The sequence below is a fragment of the Watersipora subatra genome, chromosome 2 (assembly GCF_963576615.1).
Source record: "Watersipora subatra chromosome 2, tzWatSuba1.1, whole genome shotgun sequence".
NCBI lineage: Eukaryota > Metazoa > Bryozoa > Gymnolaemata > Cheilostomatida > Watersiporidae > Watersipora > Watersipora subatra.
The window spans coordinates 64,731,330-64,752,099 of NC_088709.1; the positions used below are offsets into that span (position 1 = coordinate 64,731,330).

At 35.3% G+C, this 20,770-nt stretch overlaps 1 protein-coding gene across 1 annotated transcript in view; it reads left to right on the plus strand.

Moving 5' to 3' along the window:
- The first annotated feature begins 155 nt into the window (after window positions 1-155).
- LOC137386970 (ubiquitin carboxyl-terminal hydrolase MINDY-2-like) overlaps window positions 156-20,770 on the plus strand; it is a 38,420-nt gene continuing 17,805 nt past the window's right edge. The window contains exons 1-5 of the mRNA XM_068073219.1: window positions 156-292; window positions 8,088-8,388; window positions 10,668-10,803; window positions 12,121-12,293; window positions 16,928-17,034. Of these exons, the coding sequence (XP_067929320.1) occupies window positions 8,176-8,388; window positions 10,668-10,803; window positions 12,121-12,293; window positions 16,928-17,034 (629 nt within the window). The 5' untranslated portion in view covers window positions 156-292; window positions 8,088-8,175. The remainder of the gene's footprint in view (window positions 293-8,087; window positions 8,389-10,667; window positions 10,804-12,120; window positions 12,294-16,927; window positions 17,035-20,770) is intronic.

A 20,770-nucleotide genomic window follows, 5' to 3' on the forward strand; every position in this document is an offset into this window, starting at 1 on the left:
CAGTTGCGTACGGTTGTGTTACGGAACGTAAAATACAAAAGGCAATCTATGTCTAATTGAAAATAACCTGGGAGCTAAATACTAGCTGAGACAAAAAGTAACCTCTTTCCACCTCTAGTAAATAAAAGGTTCTCGCTTGGTTTGGAAAAACACATCAATTATAAAACTGACTCTACGAAATACTTACACAGATAACTGTGACGATCACTAATTATTCTTAGTCATCAATTAGCAAACAGTTTTGGTCAACATTCAAGCCACTTGTTGAAGTATTTTGATGGCTTAGCACACGGTGAGCTCGAATGGTTAACCTCACTCATTTTTGCTTTCGATATTTACCTACTTCTACACTTGTTAATAAATATACAATCTGTTTCATTTTTGCCCAAGAAAATATGAAATATTCACTTGTGATAGGCCTGTATCGACATGTTTAGGATATGTTTGCATACTTAGAAAGTGTTTTTAAATACTGTTACGGCCTTTACGCTCCATATAGGCCTATTATATTTTGTTGACAAACTGTCTCATGTATCGACTCTTCTCCGCTAAGGCCAGGGCGGCCCCGACAGGCCACATATGTGGATTTACCTGTTCTGTTTGTTCTCTTTAGTTGGGTCACTGAGAACATTTTGGGTCAAATTCATTTTCTACCATTACTTATAAAGGAACATATAGCAAGTGAGAGCTTTATTCGACATTACTACTATTTTATATTAAATGTAAACTTTACCAGCTATCTTGTACTAAATGACTGGTAGAAAAAAACAGCGGTATGTTTATGTAATGCAGTAGTACTATACTAGTGGCTAAAATATCACCTTTGATTTAATCAATGATATACAGCCCCCATGGGGGGCTGTATATCATTGATTTAATACTTAAATATTTGCAGCTGTTAGAACCTATATTGAAAATAAGTTCATTTTGTGAAAAAAAGACATTTGGGGCAAGTTGGGTCAACCTTGGTGGGCAAGATGGGTCATTGGCCTAATTTGCCCCATAAGCTTTTATTGATTTTGTGCTTTTGCTGACACCTCTGAAAAGGAATAAACTGTAAAGTCATAACAAATACAAGCCTAATAGATAAAGTTTCAATACAGTCAATATAGTCTGCACACCCAGCAGTTGAAGTCTTTGAAACCACTCCCAAAGGCATCACATAGAAAAGCTACTATAAAAATAAGAAGGAGAGCTAGGACGCAATAACTCTTTGATAATACCGCCAGGAAAACAGCAACTAAAAAATCACAAGTAAAATGAAAGAAATTGAAAAATCTGAAAACAGCTTCATCTTCAACCTCAGATAAATAACCCTTGACAGCTTGATTGGCTCAGACAATGAAGAAGGAGAAAATCACTTTCGATAAGAAAGCTTGTTTTAGTAAGGATTGCTGGAAAACGCAAAATTTTGTCTATGTCGGAATGGTAACAGGATGTGAGGGATTGAATTGGCTGGTAGATTTTTACAAAAAAGCCCATCAATGAGCGTGCAGTAAACCTGAACCGAAAGAAAACATGTCACCAGTAAGTCCCAACCAGGTCATTAACCTACTAGGTGCCCTACTCTCTACCGGAGCAACTAACAGAACGCTAGTTGTCAGCTTTGGTGATAAGATACTCGTAGATATCAAGGACATTTATGTAGAATTATGCTAATAATGCTTTTTAAACTTTATAAAGTGTGCTATAATGTTTTACATTAATATATTACTTATGCATTATTACATATATGTATGTACATGCACATAATAATTATAAGTGTGAACTATTTTTATGTGTAAACCCCAAATTAGAGCAATTGTAGTTGTAAAACTTTATTGTGTCATATAGTTACTTTTTTGGTTACTTTTTACATTGGCCCAACTTACTCCATTGACTGGCTCAACTTACCCCACAGGTGTGTAAGTTGGTCACACGACAATAAGTTTTCAAGCGAGCATTTTGTCAGTTTGATCAAGGATTAACCATCGTGCATTTTCAATAGAATAGGACACATACCGACCTATTCATAGGAAAAGTTTTATAGTCCTAAAGCTTCTATTTTTGTCATATTTTGCATAAATGTGATTTTTGACCTAACTTGCCGCACCTTCCCCTACAAGTCAAACATCCTAATGAGATAAAACTATACAACACCGATAGTTGTTAATGCTGAGTCAGCGCAGAGCTAAGTCGAACTGTAATGAACAGAAAAAAATAGAACAGGCTGGAAATGTTGGATTGGACTGAAATGAAAGCAGTCATTATCCCACCAACAGACTGCTATGATGATAACGCTTATGGGCGAATGAACCAATAAATGCATTCTGATAAGAGCGTTATAGTTATATTTGCTTCATATTTTGTTTCTACTGAGAAAACTGCAGCACATTTTTCGAAATACTAGTCTGTCTTTGCCATCACATTTATAGCAGACCCTCGAATGTTCCAAACATAAATCAGCTTCCACTTCAATATCTCTTATTTGTAAGCTCAACAGTGCTGGAATTACGACATTGCCAACAAACAAATTAAATATGTATGCCAATGTAAAATTACTTGACACTTTTATTAATGTCTTTCCTAGATGAACACTGCGTAGCAATTTTAAATATTCCATAAAAATAACTAGAAAATAAAAATATATAACAAGTAATTATTGAAATAGTAATTTTTATACAAATAGCTGCTGCATTATAGCTTCTTTCACAACCCTATTGAATAAATTTTTTTACTAATATAGAATCTATGCTGTTAATAATTGTATCAGTTACTCTAGCACTATGAACTTAGGCCGTACTTCATGAGGTTTGTCACTGCTAGTCTAACAAACTAATGTTAAACTAGCTATGACATGACATACATGTTATGTCATGGCATTTTATGTCATGACATGTCATGGCATAACGTGTCATGTCACGACATGCCATGGCGTGACATGTCATGACATTAAGGCATGCCATAACATATCATGAGAATGTCTGAGAATGCCATGTCTGAGAATGCCATGTCACGACATGGCATAAAATTATGGCATGACATGACAAACTACCATGGCATGAACAAAAGAGAATCCAAAAGCAAAGATCTTTTAATAAATTAGAATTGTTTCTACATCAAATTTTTTTTGGTTAAATTCATGTTCACTTAGCATCAGTGAACTCTACCAGCCCTAGCAGGTCTTTCCCATCACATCTGTTATGCCGAGAAATAAAAAGAGCATTTCTTGTGAGTATTACAGACCACAGGCTATTGGCTAAGGATCACTTGACTTTTATGGCTCTTACAAATTTTTTTAATGAGCCCCCTTCACTCAATCTTATTTTGGACTAACACCTCGTTTTAACTGATTTTCTTTTAACACCTAGAAGATATGAATTAGTAAGTGTACTGTATACACAATCCATTCATTTGCTAAAACCGCGTGATATACCATTTTGTTGTTATCTTATATGGCCTGTCGTTGCATCACATATTTAGAATGCTTTATTTGGGCCGATATAAGATAAAAAAGTCAGGCGATCTTACCTGAAATGAAAATGAATGGAAATTTGTTGAAATTAATTGAACCACATGTCTAGGGATATAAATGGTATCATCAAATTATTATGACTGTCCTTTTTATATATTTTAATGTAAAAACCATGTAATTACAGCTGGTATGGAATTTTGGTGAATGTAAAGGTCTAAACACACACGAGGAAGGTGGAGATATCGCTGGCGTGTGCCTAAACACACTTGAGCGATTCACCCGCAAACGATGACGTGGGCATGCTCACAAACTGCCAATAAAATTCCGTATCATTAGTTTCTTCGGAGTTGTTAATAAATTTAGGTCAATATGGCGCCGTCTAGGCAACGACGTAAATTGCTTCTGCTTTTGTTATTAGGCCTATCTCACTTTCACGGATTGTACATTACAAGAAGACATAAGAAAAAACGATTCTTGTATTTTTCACAGTGATATTGTACGATTGGTATATATAATTTACTTTATAATAGTTTTTCATATTTCATATATTAAATATTTATCATTCTCAAGATGGTCAACTTGCGCAACGATTGACTCCAAACGTTGGTTTTCAACTGGGTTTTTTTGTAATTTTTGTGTGTAATGTCGTACAGGACTGATAATGCTTTCATTGATTTATGAACAATTCAATGTTTGTTCTGACGATGTTTCAATCCTAACAAAATAGCAAAATGTTGCAGCTGTACGTTGCTGAACATCGATAAGACATAACTACCCGCCATAAACATGAAATGCATCTTGCTAGCGATGAAGTTGTGATAAAAAATGTCTAGCATTATCGTTCTGCATGAGCTCGCTAAGCGAGTTCTAGTGCAAATTAGCGCCATGCAGCATGATAACGCACTAAATATCGTCTAGTGAATTTCCCCTTTAGTTTCACAATGCAGCAACATAACTTGATTGTCAAATAAACACTAGAATCCTTGGGAGCTGACAGCACTGAGATAATGGTGTCTCATGGTTCGTCTGGAGATACCGGCATTTATACTGCATCTTCCTGTGTTTTCAGCTTGTTTTTCTTCATTTGGCTGCCTTCATCTTATCTCTATTTTTTCTGTTAAGTTTTGAATGTTATTTTTCTGCTATGATTATTCACAATCATATTTTTTTTTTTTTTGGTCGAGTGTCTGTTGTTTCCTTATTTCCTTTGTACGACTGCCGATTGGTTATGTATGTCATATTCGTTGCAACAGAAACCCAGGAATTTTTATTAATTTCACTAGTGCTAACAGCCTATCTTTTTCTTCTCTCCAATATGTTACGATCTTTCCTTGTTGCAGGCCTCTCGTGCACTCCAGATAGATATATCTCTGGTAAATTTAGAGTTGAACTAGTTGTTTGATTATCAAATGAAATGCAACAATTCTCAGATTTTATTCTGCTAAATGGAAAAACTGGGAAGTAACAGAGAGTCTGTTTTTTCTGGCTTAAAAATTAACTTACACAAATTCTTAGTAGATTTAAAAGGTATGGATATTTTTCTATCATTTGCTTTTGATGTTTGAGGTGATCTGACTGTCAGGATGTTTCAAGATTGAAACTAACAAAGCTTTATCGCGATTAAAATGTTCAGAAGAGAAATACATGCCAAAATGATGTCATTAGTTGCTATCGTTGATATTGGCTATTGCGTTCAATTTGCACCCTCACGCATCTCTATTCCGTTAGTCTTATTGCAACTATATATGTCATATTCCTACTTTTGCTTCTATCTAAGCGTTTTAATCATGATCAAGTTTTGTCAATTTTAATTGAGAAACACCCTGGCAGTCAGACCACCTCAAACATCAAACACAATGGCGAATGATAGAAATATACCGATGCCTTCTGATAGAGTCTACTAAAATTTTGTAAGTTCATTTTTAAAATAGTTGAATTTTTCATGATGCAAGTTTTTCCTTCTGTAAAATTGAGCTATGCTAAATACTCTTTCCCTCATTGCTAAGAATGGATAGTTTAGAACGTAGAAGCTTAAAAAATCACCTTGTAGATGCTATTCATTTAACGAGAAATGATGGCACTACAAAAACTTCCTGCAATAATGTGTTTAAAGCTTGACCACAAACTTCATCTTGTTAGTCATTGGAATGTTTTAATGGTTGCTATTAGAGATTTTATGGTCACCAAATTGAACGTAGAAGAAAAATAAATCATCAAATACTGACAATTAATGCAGTAAAATAGCCTTAATTTGCACAGTCTTTTGCTCTCTCACCAACCCTTGACTATTTTTCATCTGAAATCGAGTACCTCTCATATTTTGATGTTTACCTTTAAAGAATTGAATTTAAAAATAAAATTGATTTTTTCAAGAATTGAAACAAAAATAAAATTAGTGAAACTATATATACTATTGGACAGATGTGAGTACTAACTGCCATAGATTTTTGCATGAGACAAATATTATTATACGGTAAATCTCAAGTTAACAACAAAAAATCAATTTGATCTTTGGTAAAGAATTAGCAAACGAGTGGATATTCTCTACAAAAATGAATGAATATAGATAAATTTGAGCCAAGTCAAAATCTTATTTTTATTATTTTCAAAATATAACAAAGATGCACAACCCTTGTACTCACTTTGATAGTTGATTTGCAATGAAGGTCAGCCATTCATTGATTTTCAATGAATGGCTGACCTTTTTCATAATCAAACCCATACATACCACTGCACCTGCACTAAGTAAAATCCTGTTTTACTCTTTGACGCCTGCTGGCCTGTTCTTGACTGATAAATCAAGTTTGTTCTCAAACCTGATATGAAACATCCATACAAGATTCCGCCACTCTTACACTGCTCGCACTTCCTTCCCATAATTTGCTTAAGTCTACATCATGAAAAAATGTATAGTACATGTAATTGCTGCTAATTAGTGTATAAAAAAGATAATATGTTTCTAAAATTTTTGCAGTTTAAAACTGATATAGTTGGGTGGTGTCACGTACCTCCCTGCCTGCTGAGTCAACATGGTTTGGGCTTCACATATTTTCATATTTTTTCTCTTTAACCTACTTTATTCTATAATCTCAGTTCACTTCTAATCACACCATTAGTCATTGTACACTTAGTTCTGGTACTCTCTACTCTAATCACACACTTAGTCATTGTACACTTAGTTCTGGTACTCTCTACTCTAATCACACACTTAGTCATTGTACACTTAGTTCTGGTACTCTCTACTCTAATCACACACTTAGTCATTGTACACTTAGTTTTGGTACTCTCTACTCTAATCACACACTTAGTCATTGTACACTTAGTTCTGGTACTCTCTACTCTAATCACACACTTAGTCATTGTACACTTAGTTCTGGTACTCTCTACTCTAATCACACACTTAGTCATTGTACACTTAGTTCTGGTACTCTCTATTCTAATCATACACTTAGTCATTATACACTTAGTTCTGGTACTCTCTACTCTAATCACACACTTAGTCATTGTACGCTTAGTTCTGGTACTCTCTACTCTACCTTTTGCTCAGACTTACCTTCTAAAACTTTGACCTCTGAAAATATACCCTCTGATATACTGTTTGTAATACATAAACAATATGTTGTTGATCAATCTTACTATTTCTCGCCTTTGGTTTATTTGACACCTCCAGGGAACCGGTGGTGTCCCTTGTAAATTGGTTGGAAAATGCGCCCAGCAGTACTTTGGAATTCTCTGGTTTATGTTTCCTCTATATAGGTTTTGCACCGAAGAGTGCTCCACAGTGTTAATTATTATGTTGACAGAAATATTGAACTTGTGAACAGGTTATTGACTGTCACAGGTTAATGGCATGTTCCTTTATTCCGTTGTTGTGAGTGAGAGAATGGAATTTTGCCAAGGTCGTCTTAACATTAATGAATAGATGAGTTGCTGACAGTTATTAACAAGAAGCACAGGCTAGATGAAGTTTTTGTAACTTTTAGTGAAGAGCTCAGGCCAGATTAGATTTTAAGGATGAATTACTATGAGGTTTGAAGGCGGTTTTCTCCAATTATTTGATGACAACCTGCCAAGACACAATGAAGGACTTATAGAGCATATTGGTTATCAACTTATCATATAGAACTATATAAGAATTATATAAAATTATATAACCGCCCATGGGGGCAGAATTAATGACTAATTATGTGCATAAATCTATGTTTCCCAAACCGAATTTGAAATAGATTCTGGGTCTTCAAAGGTATTATTTTTGAATAGCTACTACTTAGTACTTTTCAAATGATCACATTTCAAATGGAACACAAATTGCTAGTTATACAAGTTAGATGGCTGTAGAGGTACCCGAAACACAAGAGGCTCTCCAATCTAACATCTGTGCTCTTTTTGAAAAGAAAATTATTGGTCACATTGTTTTTTACACATTCCTATAATTGCAAAGCACGAAAAATCGTGAATTATTCACATTTTTTACACTGTTTTTTAGATATTTCAACTCTCAATGTAAGATAACTCAATGTAAGATAACTCTATGTAAGATAACTCTATGGAAGATAATACATTTTAGGATAATACACTGTGTAGTTTCATTCAGCGTATTCGTTGGCTACATATTAGTTATGTACCGTTTCAGCATCACTTAGTGAATGACAGCACAAATCTGGTGTCTGGAGTAACCTTGACCCTGAAGGGACATCGACCCATAGCCCTTTTGCTTGAGAATGGAAGAGTCTGAGATTATTGTTCCTCGAGAGGAATCGCTCGAGCCGCATACACCAGTCTTAGTAGTTGCGGAACCTCTTACAAAAGACAATGTTGATGATAGTTTGATGGAACCTTCTCCCTCTTCAAAATTGCAACATTCTAGTGATACGGAGGGAGATAAGGATACAGTCAAAGAAGCTACTGAGGAAGCACCTAGCCCTTCTCAAGAGGTATCGATAATTTCTTTTGTTACAGCTCAGCTATTGGCAGCGAGGTTTGAAGTTGTATTAACTGTCTGCATGTGGTCATAGTGAGGCGCGCTAATACTACATCCAAGACAACCGCCTTTCTAGTGATACTGCCTCAGAAGTGGTGTTTGTGTAAAGTGTGTCTCTAATCCGGCGATTGACTGAAATATGAGACTGTGTCCCACTCCAAACGTGGCTCACATGCACTGCACATCTGCTCCTGGTTGGGTGGTTTCAATGAGTGATAGAGTCATTGACAGGAAATGACTCCATCGCTCATATATCATTCTATCGTTCATTTTCATCTATCTGCAACACCTCTACAGATAGTGAAAATGGAGAAGGGCATTATGCTCAGGTTACACATGACGTTTTATTGCTGCTGATGTTTGTGTTAACATTTTGCTCTAGATAAATTTGTATACTAAAGAAAACAGTTTGATATTCTGTCAGCTAACGGTGTTGGAAAAACCTAGAGTTAGAGATGAACTTACACAAAATTTTAGTAGATTTTATCAGAAGTTATCAGTATTTTTCTATCGATTGCGATTTTTTTTATGTTGGAAGTGATCTGAGTGCCAGGATGTTTCAAGATTAAAATCGACAAAACATGGTCATGGTTAAAATGTGATTGATCGGATTTGTAGGGGAACTCCTAACTAAACTTTGGAACCCAAAGTTATTATCGTGTCTTTAGCAGCTTTTGCTGTAACCTTTTGCTGTAACTTTTTGCTGTCTCTCCTTACCTTATTCTCTTCTTACCGTATTCTCTCCTTACCGTATTCTCTCCTTACCGTATTCTCTCCTTACCTTATTCTCTCCTTACCTTATTCCCTCCTTACCTTATTCTCTCCTTACCTTATTCTCTCCTTACCTTATTCTCTCCTCACCTTATTCTCTCCTCACCTTATTCTCTCCTTACCTTATTCTCTCCTTACCTCTTTCTCTCCTTACCTCATTCTCTCCTTAGATTATTCTCTCCTTAGATTATTCTCTCCTTAGATTATTCTCTCCTTAGATTATTCTCTCCTTAGATTATTTTCTCCTTACCTCATTCTCTCCTTACCTCATTCTCTCCTTACCTCATTCTCTCCTTACCTCATTCTCTCCTTAGATTATTCTCTCCTTAGATTATTCTCTCCTTACCTCTTTCTCTCCTTACCTCATTCTCTCTTTAGATTATTCTCTCCTTAGATTATTCTCTCCTTAGGTTATTCTCTCCTTAGATTATTCTCTCCTTAGATTATTCTCTCCTTAGATTATTCTCTCCTTAGATTATTCTCTCCTTAGATTATTCTCTCCTTACCTCATTCTCTCCTTACCTCATTCTCTCCTTACCTCATTCTCTCCTTACCTCATTCTCTCCTTACCTCATTCTCTCCTTACCTCATTCTCTCCTTACCTCATTCTCTCCTTACCTCATTCTCTCCTTACCTCATTCTCTCCTTAGATTATTCTCTCCTTACCTCATTCTCTGCTTACCTCATTCTCTCCTTACCTCATTTTCTCCTTACCTTATTCTCTCTTTACCTTATTCTCCCCTTACCTCATTCTCTCCTTACCTCATTCTCTCCTTACCTCATTCTCTCCTTACCTCATTCTCTCCTTACCTCATTCTCTCCTTACCTCATTCTCTCCTTACCTCATTCTCTCCTTACCTCATTCTCTCCTTAGATTATTCTCTCCTTACCTCATTCTCTGCTTACCTCATTCTCTCCTTACCTCATTTTCTCCTTACCTTATTCTCTCTTTACCTTATTCTCTCCTTACCTCTTTCTCTCCTTACCTTTTTCTCTCCTTACCTCTTTCTTTCCTTAGATTATTCTCTCCTTACCTCATTCTCTCCTTACCTCATTCTCTTCTTAGATTATTCTATATATCTATATATTCTATATATATTATTTTACTTTCTAAGTTATTGTACTCGGCCAGGCACGTGTCATGGGCAACACAAGAATTGGCAAGGAGAGCATAATTCCAAGTATGATAAATTTTTTTCAGTCAGTTATGTTATGTTACGTTGTTGCAATGTTACGCCATGGAGAATTTTAATGCAAGCTTCTTCACTTTCGATGCAGTAAGTGTCAGCTGAGACTACAAATCTGCTCAAAGTTTTCTTTGAAAAATAAACAAGTGGAATCAGAACTTGAGACTAAGAGCTTATACTTATGATCGATGAGATTGTTTGTTAATTAGCGGCTTTTGATGACTTTGGAGCCACATGAAGATCCTTTTTAAAGTTCTGTTCTGCTGTTGCTCAGGAAGGGGGTGTCACTACTACCTCTGAGACTATGGAGAGCATTAAAAAGAAAGCTGATGGAATGAGGCAGCAGAATGGTGGTACTACTAAAGACATAGCCAAGGATATGTACCATGTTAAATGGATCATGTTTAAGGGTGGGTGTTTCATCTGGATGTTCTCTTACTTATAATCAGATCTGTTTATCTATGAGCTCTGCTAGTAGCTGCCGATGCTTACTTCTTTTGCTATATATTTTTTGCTTGTTCTAACGAAATTAATTCATGCCAAAAGTTTTTGTTATAAAAGCTAGAGTTTTTGTCATAGACATTTAATGTAAAGTTTTTTGGAGTCAGCAAAAGCTTTGCACAAGAATCAATGCATTGAAAAACAAATGAATTGTTTAATTTTTTTAGTTTAGTGAAACCGACTGCAAAAAAAAAACCGCTTCCGTTTTGCAGTTTGACCGGAATGGAGACTCTCTATTTTCTAATAAAAATATGTAGTTATCAGAAATATCTGAGGTCCGATGTTGAACATTTTTACTAGCAGAAATATGTTTGTCAATTTTCACAATTTTTCATTCAATCCATCCTAAACCGAAAATTGAAAATTGTTGCTGTGAATTCTGAGTTTGAAGAAAACTAACTGGTTCAGTTTTTTGGCAAAAAAATAACCGGATATCCTAAATTTATTGTGATTAAGTTTTGGGTGGGTTTGTTAACTCTGTAATCGGTGATGAATGTCTTTGTATAGGTACTAAGGCTAGCCGTTACAAAGGCTTTCCATAGCAAAAGAGTTAATGAAATACCCTTACCTCCAGACTTGGAAATGGAACCTGTTGTTAAATCTAACTCATGAGTCAGTGTAACTGATCACTAATTTTTTTTGACGACTAAATTTTTCTCATATTTTTGTTCATTTTCAAAGTTGCTGCCTGTTTAAGTTTTGGGTGGGTCTGTTAACTCTGTAATCGGTGATGAATGTCTTTGTATAGGTACTAAGGCTAGCCGTTACGAAGGCTTTCCATAGCAAAAGAATTAATGAAATACTTTTACCTCCAGACTTGAAATGGAACCTGTCGTTAAATCTAACTCATGAGTCAGTGTAACTGATCACTAATTTTTTTGACAACTAACTTTTTCTCATATTTTTGTTCATTTTCAAAATTGCTGCCTTTCTTGACAATTCAGAATTTGTTGCTGCAGAGGTACTTTTATTAAAATAAAAAAATTCAAGTGTTTTAATGAGCACTTAAAGTTTTGTTTAATTTTTGCTGAAGTTTCATTTTGTGATTCTATTTGGCGATTACAAGTTTGTATACCTGGCCAATGAAAATGCAGATGCTAAATCTATGAATACTAGCGATATACATAGCTTTTTATGCTGATAAAAAAATGAAGGAATACACAGCAAACACTAGATTGTTAAAAAAGGTTCTTAAGACCTTCTATCACAATCGTATGTTCTTACAGGGCGACGGGCTCCCATAGTCATGCAGAATATGAATGGGCCATGCCCTCTTCTAGCCATAGTCAATGTCCTCCTTCTCAAACAGAAGGTAGTTCTGGAGCAGTCAGCAGATGTCGTGACTTCAAGTCAGCTCATGGGTTACATAGGAGACATTTTATTGCAAGCCATGCCTAACGTGAGTAGCGACACTTTCTTATGCTTTGACTGACTTTCCCTTGGGCCATATTTGAATTTTTTCACTTTTTCCTTTTGTATAAGTTCATTTCTTAGCAGCCTCGATGTGTCGTTTAGTCAACTATACGTGAGTTGTCATTCCTACATGCAGCTGTTTTTTAATTTTCGACTCCAAATCCTTGGCTTATAGTCAGTACTTGTAGAAGGTATAAACTGTATACTCATCCAACTTCATGACAGTTCCATGGTTAGGTGCAGTAGTAGGTGGCTATGACATTGACTGGCCATGCGGTTTTTATATGTAAAACAAAAAACTAACTCTTTGTGAAGTCAATTTAATATCTCAGGAGTTTATTAACGCGAGTTCACACTGGACGGAGGGCCAATCAAAGCAAAGAGACGACTGATATTTGTAATTTTCCCGACAATAGCCAATAGAATTTAAATGGAACAGCCAGAAGTGCTAAGACATCAGAACTCTGTCTATCAGGTTATTTTAAGAAGTTTAATGGTAGAAGAGGTGAAATATGTGCAATAAATGTAAAAAGTAGACTCGCTCAAAAGCAGTTACCATCTACTATTGGCTAATCCATCTATGACAAATCCATCAATCAATGCAGATGTATCACCATTTATGATGCACTGAAGAAAAGCTCCATATTGTATTTCTTTCATCAATAAGTAAGTTTGTGGAACAAAAAGGACCGATTTTTGTAGTTTTTACAAGATTTTCTCGAGGTTGCACAAAAATTTGCTAACATCGCAAAAGAGCATCTCCCACTCTCTAAATTCGTTGTGCATTTCTCATCAATTCCACATTGTCAATTTGTAACATCAAGAAATTGATTGTTACTGGAAACTAATAGTGGTGTTATATATTTATCATCATTTGTGATGAAAATACATAGCGTAACTTTAGATTTCTATAGCAGCCTGTTAGCTGGTAAGATAGGTTTGTCCCAATCAAGGCTAAAAGTTGTAGTGAATTGTAGTACGTGTATAATTGACATTACCAAACTATGAAGTTTTGTAACTTCTGTGAAGAAAACATCGACAACCCACTCATATACGTGGGAAACAAATATTCAGTTAAATTATACTGCCATCATATTTATCAGATGTTTAGTCAATGTTTGGTTCGTGATTGACTGGTTAAGTGAGAGCATTTAATTCACATTTCTGAGTTATGCACAAGACGTAATATTTCTGTTAGTTTTCTGGTTGATTGTTATGAAGTCACGGAAGCAGCTATGTATATATATACTTGTTAAAAAAGAGCAGCAATTGATATTTGTAATCTTTTGTATATAGGCTGTGGTGTAGAGGATGGGGAGTTGATAGTTCCATAAGTATAATTATACTCCAAGCTCAATTCCAGTAAAAACAATGTCATACTATTACAGCTGAGAGCAAGAATTACAATTGTTAATAGTAGTAGAAGCATATTCGGTATATAGAAATATATACTATATTTATATATTGTATTACCAAATTACTACGGTAATATAATATATAAACCATATTATATCACCGTATTTATTTCATAAATATAATACGATATATTTATATATTTTTGTATACATTGTTTATTAAAATACATAAAGATATATATAAAAAATATTAAGTTTTTATTTTATTAAATATATAAAGATATTAAATATATATTATATACAAATATAATTAAATATTATATGTAAATATTTGTTATATAATACAATATACATTGTATAATATATATAAATATACATCAAAATTTATAGTTATATACTTTAATACAGATTATATATTGTATATATTAAAATGTTTTACATATATTAATATATAATATAATATACTGTATTACACATATTATATATTAAATTGTTTAATACATACATGTTTTCTATATACCATATATATTGTGTTGGATTGAGCCACCAACACGTAGCGGTGTACAAAACGTCTTACACTACAACAAATCACTAACCTCGGGTAGCACTGCGTTGGGCCGAGTTACCAACACGCAGCGGCATATGGAATGTCTTATGCTACAGGTAACAAGTCACCAACTCGGGCAACCTTACGTTAGATTGCGTCACCAACACACAGCGGCGTACGAGACGTCTTACGCTATAGGCAACGCAATTGCTCGTCTCTAGACAGGGGTCGACCCCCGGTCGACAGGTCGACAGTCTACAGCAAGGTCGACAGGGTCGACAGCCAGTAGAGGTCGACAGGTCGACAGGTCAATTTGTCCTGATATACCGAGCAGCGCTTAGAGGCAAAATGCCGAGATACTTGCGATAAATCAAGTAATTTTCCTTATCAGAAAAACTGAAGAGAGAGATGGTTCATGGAACAACATGTATTTCAGAACGAAATAATAAGGCTGATGCCTTCCTTTATATACTATAAGATATGCAAATTAGTGGAACATAAGGCCAGCCCACGAGGGCGTAGCTACTCGGAAAAAGATAAAAATAAAATAGGACACAACTCCCTATAAAAAGAACGTTATTTACGTGGTAGCAAATCCACCACAATATGACACCGACCGTCAGAATGTACAATCATGCGGTAATTGCATTGTTCACAATAGCGCGCTAAGCGTGCTTTACGCTATTATATGACTCACCGTCACTATTTTAGTTAACAGTGGTTTACAGTGCATTCAACCCTGCTCTTTCACATGCTCTTGTTTATTTTTGTGTCTGACCAATCATGTAGCCAGAATTGCCATTTAACTATACCCATATTGGTGGTTGCTATGGAATTTTTTATAACCCAAAATCATAAATATAGGCTCTAACTGCGGGTGCACGCATGTATGTGGCTATTTCCTGTTTTAATGCTTCAGGCTAGAACAAAATAAACCATCGCAAAAATTACAGCTAGTTGATGCTAGATGAGTATTTCTACTTAGAATCGGAGTCAGCTGCCTCAGATCATAGTGAAAGCGATGATGAGGATTGTGATAATAGAGCAACCTTAGAAATACAGCTGCTTACGCAATATGTGGCTGCTAACGATAATGCGAATTAGTTAAATCAAATTACAGAAAATAACTATCTCTGCAGTGATCAGCCTATCACTGCTGATAACATTCCCATTCTAGCTGTTGACATCAAACTAATAAGTGGGTGCAAATGTAGGGAATTATACGCTAGTTTTATGTCATCTGAACAATTAAGCCTCATTAGAACTGTGTATCAAGGATTACCGAAGGAAACATTGGATATGGTTGTGTTGGGACAAATTGCCACTAGCATAACAAACAAACCTCTTCAATGCGCTACAATAAATCTCTGCAGCGTACTCGTGCTACACTGTGTGAGTGTTAAACTACATAAAAAGAGCTCTAGATTGAATGGTCACTTGATGAGTTGGGTTGATATTTCCGCATCCTGATGCCCTCTGTTGTCACTTTTCGTTGACCTTACCACGACCTTCTGTATAGGTAGACAATTCTGAATACACTTCCAGCTCATTGTTAAGTTGTTGGACTGTCATTATATGCAGTCATAGCAATATAGCTTGATGAGAAGTGTCCAGTTTGAAGCATACCCTTTTAATGAATATCTCCAGGACGGTGAGCTTTTAGCCACATATATTGTTAACCTTACCATGACCTTTGGGAGGTCAACCGTCAATTGAATTGGAATAAAAATGCAACGATCATCTTTTTCAGGGTTTTGTTGTGAAGAATGCCAGGTTTCATCAATATAGGTTGAGATTAGGTGGTTGGTTGCTATGGCATTTTGATTTGTAAACAAATACCATGATTTACAGTTCGTGAATCACCAACTTTATCCTGCTTAAACTCAAAATAACTGTTTTAGTTCATCACAAGACCTTCTCTACTAAATCCTGCATAACCTGGGCATAAATAACTCGATTTAAAAAATTCAAAATGCAATAAAATCCTCAGTATTTGCTGATTTTAAATCTTTAAATAACTCAAAAATGTGGTTTTAGCACCATTGTACATTCTGACTGCCTGGGTCACAAATTTATATTAAAATATATACGGTTTTAAAAATTATACATTCCTTTAGTTTCAGAAACCAATAAGAATATAGACAAATACATCTCTTGTAGTACTTAGGGATAATGAAGACAATAAATTTGGACCAAGTATTTGTAACTTATCTTTTGCATTCCTCGATTTTACATCTTATCCACCGAATATGACCAACATTTAACCGATCTTCTCAAAAAGCTATATTGGTGAATGTGAAGTTGTTATATTTGTCCGTTGATCTCTAACATTTTACAAATTGACCTATATTATCTAATCCTTGATGTCTCATTCTTTGTGCTGGTGAGCATTGAAATAATAACTGTATAGCTGTCATGCAAATGGTGTCAAGGTCGAAAGTACTTTTTAGTCAACCTTTCAGGTTGTCTCTCTTCTTTTCTTGATAGTATTGTTTTTTAAATTGCATCAATCTATTATCTGTCAATCTTTGCTGGTATGGTATCGGCCATGTGGCATCAATAGTGTAATTTGTCATCTTTTTCTTGACCCAATTTTGTCATAGACAGGGGCAGGATATTGCTCATAGTCTTTCCTGTTATAACTAGCTTCACCCTGGAAGGGATTAATTGCTTTCATTGTTATCTGCACACTATAAATTTGGTGTTTTGTTGTGATAGAACCTTCCAGAAGGAGAACAGGCCAACTTGGAACAGAATGTGAATGATGCAATAGCTGTGTTCCATAAACTTCAGACTGGTCTTGATGTGAATGTCAGGTTCACAGGGTGAGTTTCCTGTTGAATCAATTTATACGTACTGTTGGTTAATGTTACTTCGTGACGTAAGATGTTAACTTAAGATGTTAACTTAAAATGTTAACTTAAGATGTTGACTTATGATGTTAACTTAAGATATTAACTTAAAATGTTAACTTGAGTTGTTAACTTGAGATGTTAACTTTCTCTGGTTAACTCTCTGGTCATCTGTGCCGTTCTGTTCTCATTAATCTCTTATGAAGTTACATGTAACTATTGTATATACAGTGTACTGTGTGAGTATGCTACATGTACAAGGACATGTACATGTACTTTCATGTACATGTACATGAAACAGTAATTGTACAGTAATTGTGAAAGTTTAGAGTGTTTAGAAGCAATTTAAGTGTTCTGAGGTGTTAAAATTATGGTGTTTTCACTGAATAGTGTACAATGACATGCTTATTAGCCATTGTCCAGCGTTCTGTGTATGAGTTCTGTCAGACAAACAGCGCTGCCTCAATTATAAGATGAGCAATTATTCATATTTGATTATTCAGTCATGTTACTTATCGATAATAACCTGCTTGGGTCTTTAATGACTCTAATTAACTTGTAATAGCTCATGATTTATAATTAGTGTAAAATCAACATTTACATGGTTATACTATTATGCAGTCGTACCTTACAAACACTCATAATAAAAATATTTTGTCATAAACTTTGAGCAAATAAAGTGTACTTGTCTCACTATACAATGCAAATACAGGGTACTTGTCTCACTATACAATGCAAATAAAGTGTACTTGTCTCACTATACAATGCAAATACAGTGTACTTGTCTCACTATACAATGCAAATACAGTGTACTTGTCTCACTATACAATGCAAATACAGGGTACTTGTTTCACTATACAATGCAAATACAGTGTACTTGTCTCACTATACAATGCAAATACAGGGTACTTGTCTCACTATACAATGCTAATACAGGGTACTTGTCTCACTATACAATGCAAATACAGGGTACTTGTCTCACTATACAATGCAAATACAGGGTACTTGTCTCACTATACAATGCTAATACAGTGTACTTGTCTCACTATACAATGCAAATACAGGGTAGTTGTCTCACTATACAATGCAAATACAGGGTACTTGTCTCACTATACAATGCTAATACAGGGTACTTGTCTCACTATACAATGCAAATACAGGGTACTTGTCTCACTATACAATGCAAATACAGGGTACTTGTCTCACTATACAATGCTAATACAGGGTACTTGTCTCACTATACAATGCAAATACAGGGTACTTGTCTCACTATGCAATGCAAATACAGGGTACTTGTCTCACTATACAATGCAAATACAGGGTACTTGTCTCACTATACAATGCTAATACAGTGTACTTGTCTCACTATACAATGCAAATACAGGGTAGTTGTCTCACTATACAATGCAAATACAGGGTACTTGTCTCACTATACAATGCTAATACAGGGTACTTGTCTCACTATACAATGCAAATACAGGGTACTTGTCTCACTATACAATGCAAATACAGGGTACTTGTCTCACTATACAATGCTAATACAGGGTACTTGTCTCACTATACAATGCAAATACAGGGTACTTGTCTCACTATGCAATGCAAATACAGGGTACTTGTCTCACTATACAATGCAAATACAGGGTACTTGTCTCACTATACAATGCTAATACAGTGTACTTGTCTCACTATACAATGCAAATACAGGGTACTTGTCTCACTATACAATGCAAATACAGGGTACTTGTCTCACTATACAATGCAAATACAGGGTACTTGTCTCACTATACAATGCAAATACAGGGTACTTGTCTCACTATACAATGCTAATACAGGGTACTTGTCTCACTATACAATGCAAATACAGGGTATTTGTCTCACTATACAATGCAAATACAGGGTACTTGTCTCACTATACAATGCTAATACAGGGTACTTGTCTCACTATACAATGCTAATACAGTGTACTTGTCTCACTATACAATGCAAATACAGGGTACTTGTCTCACTATACAATGCTAATACAGAGTACTTGTCTCACTATACAATGCTAATACAGTGTACTTGTCTCACTATACAATGCAAATACAGTGTACTTGTCTCACTATACAATGCAAATACAGTGTACTTGTCTCACTATACAATACTAATACAGGGTACTTGTCTCACTATACAATGCAAATACAGGGTACTTGTTTCACTATACAATGCTAATACAGTGTACTTGTCTCACTATACAATGCAAATACAGGGTACTTGTCTCACTATACAATGCAAATACAGGGTACTTGTCTCACTATACAATGCTAATACAGTGTACTTGTCTCACTATACAATGCTAATACAGTGTACTTGTCTCACTATACAATGCTAATACAGTGTACTTGTCTCACTATACAATGCTAATACAGTGTACTTGTCTCACTATACAATGCAAATACAGGGTAGTTGTCTCACTATACAATGCTAATACAGGGTACTTGTCTCACTATACAATGCAAATTCAGGGTACTTGTCTCACTATACAATGCTAATACAGGGTACTTGTCTCACTATACAATGCAAATACAGGGTACTTGTCTCACTATACAATGCAAATACAGTGTACTTGTCTCACTATACAATGCAAATACAGGGTACTTGTCTCACTATACAATGCTAATACAGTGTACTTGTCTCACTATACAATGCTAATACAGTGTACTTGTCTCACTATACAATGCAAATACAGTGTACTTGTCTCACTATACAATGCTAATACAGTGTACTTGTCTCACTATACAATGCAAATACAGGGTACTTGTCTCACTATACAATGCAAATACAGGGTACTTGTCTCACTATACAATGCTAATACAGGGTACTTGTCTCACTATACAATGCAATTACAGGGTACTTGTTTCACTATACAATGCTAATACAGTGTACTTGTCTCACTATACAATGCAAATACAGGGTACTTGTCTCACTATACAATGCTAATACAGTGTACTTGTCTCACTATACAATGCTAATACAGTGTACTTGTCTCACTATACAATGCTAATACAGTGTACTTGTCTCACTATACAATGCAAATACAGGGTACTTGTCTCACTATACAATGCAAATACAGGGTACTTGTCTCACTATACAATGCAAATACAGGGTACTTGTCTCACTATACAATGCAAATACAGGGTACTTGTCTCACTATACAATGCAAATACAGGGTACTTGTCTCACTATACAATGCAAATACAGGGTACTAGTCTCACTATACAATGCAAATACAGGGTACTTGTCTCACTATACAATGCAAATACAGGGTACTTGTCTCACTATACAATGCAAATACAGGGTACTTGTCTCACTATACAATGCAAATACAGGGTACTTGTCTCACTATACAATGCAAATACAGGGTACTTGTCTCACTATACAATGCAAATACAGGGTACTTGTCTCACTATACAATGCTAATACAGTGTACTTGTCTCACTATACAATGCAAATACAGGGTACTTGTCTCACTATACAATGCAAATACAGGGTACTAGTCTCACTATACAATGCAAATACAGGGTACTTGTCTCACTATACAATGCTAATACAGTGTACTTGTCTCACCATACAATGCTAATACAGGGTACTTGTCTCACTATACAATGCTAATACAGTGTACTTGTCTCACTATACAATGCAAATACAGTGTACTTGTCTCACTATACAA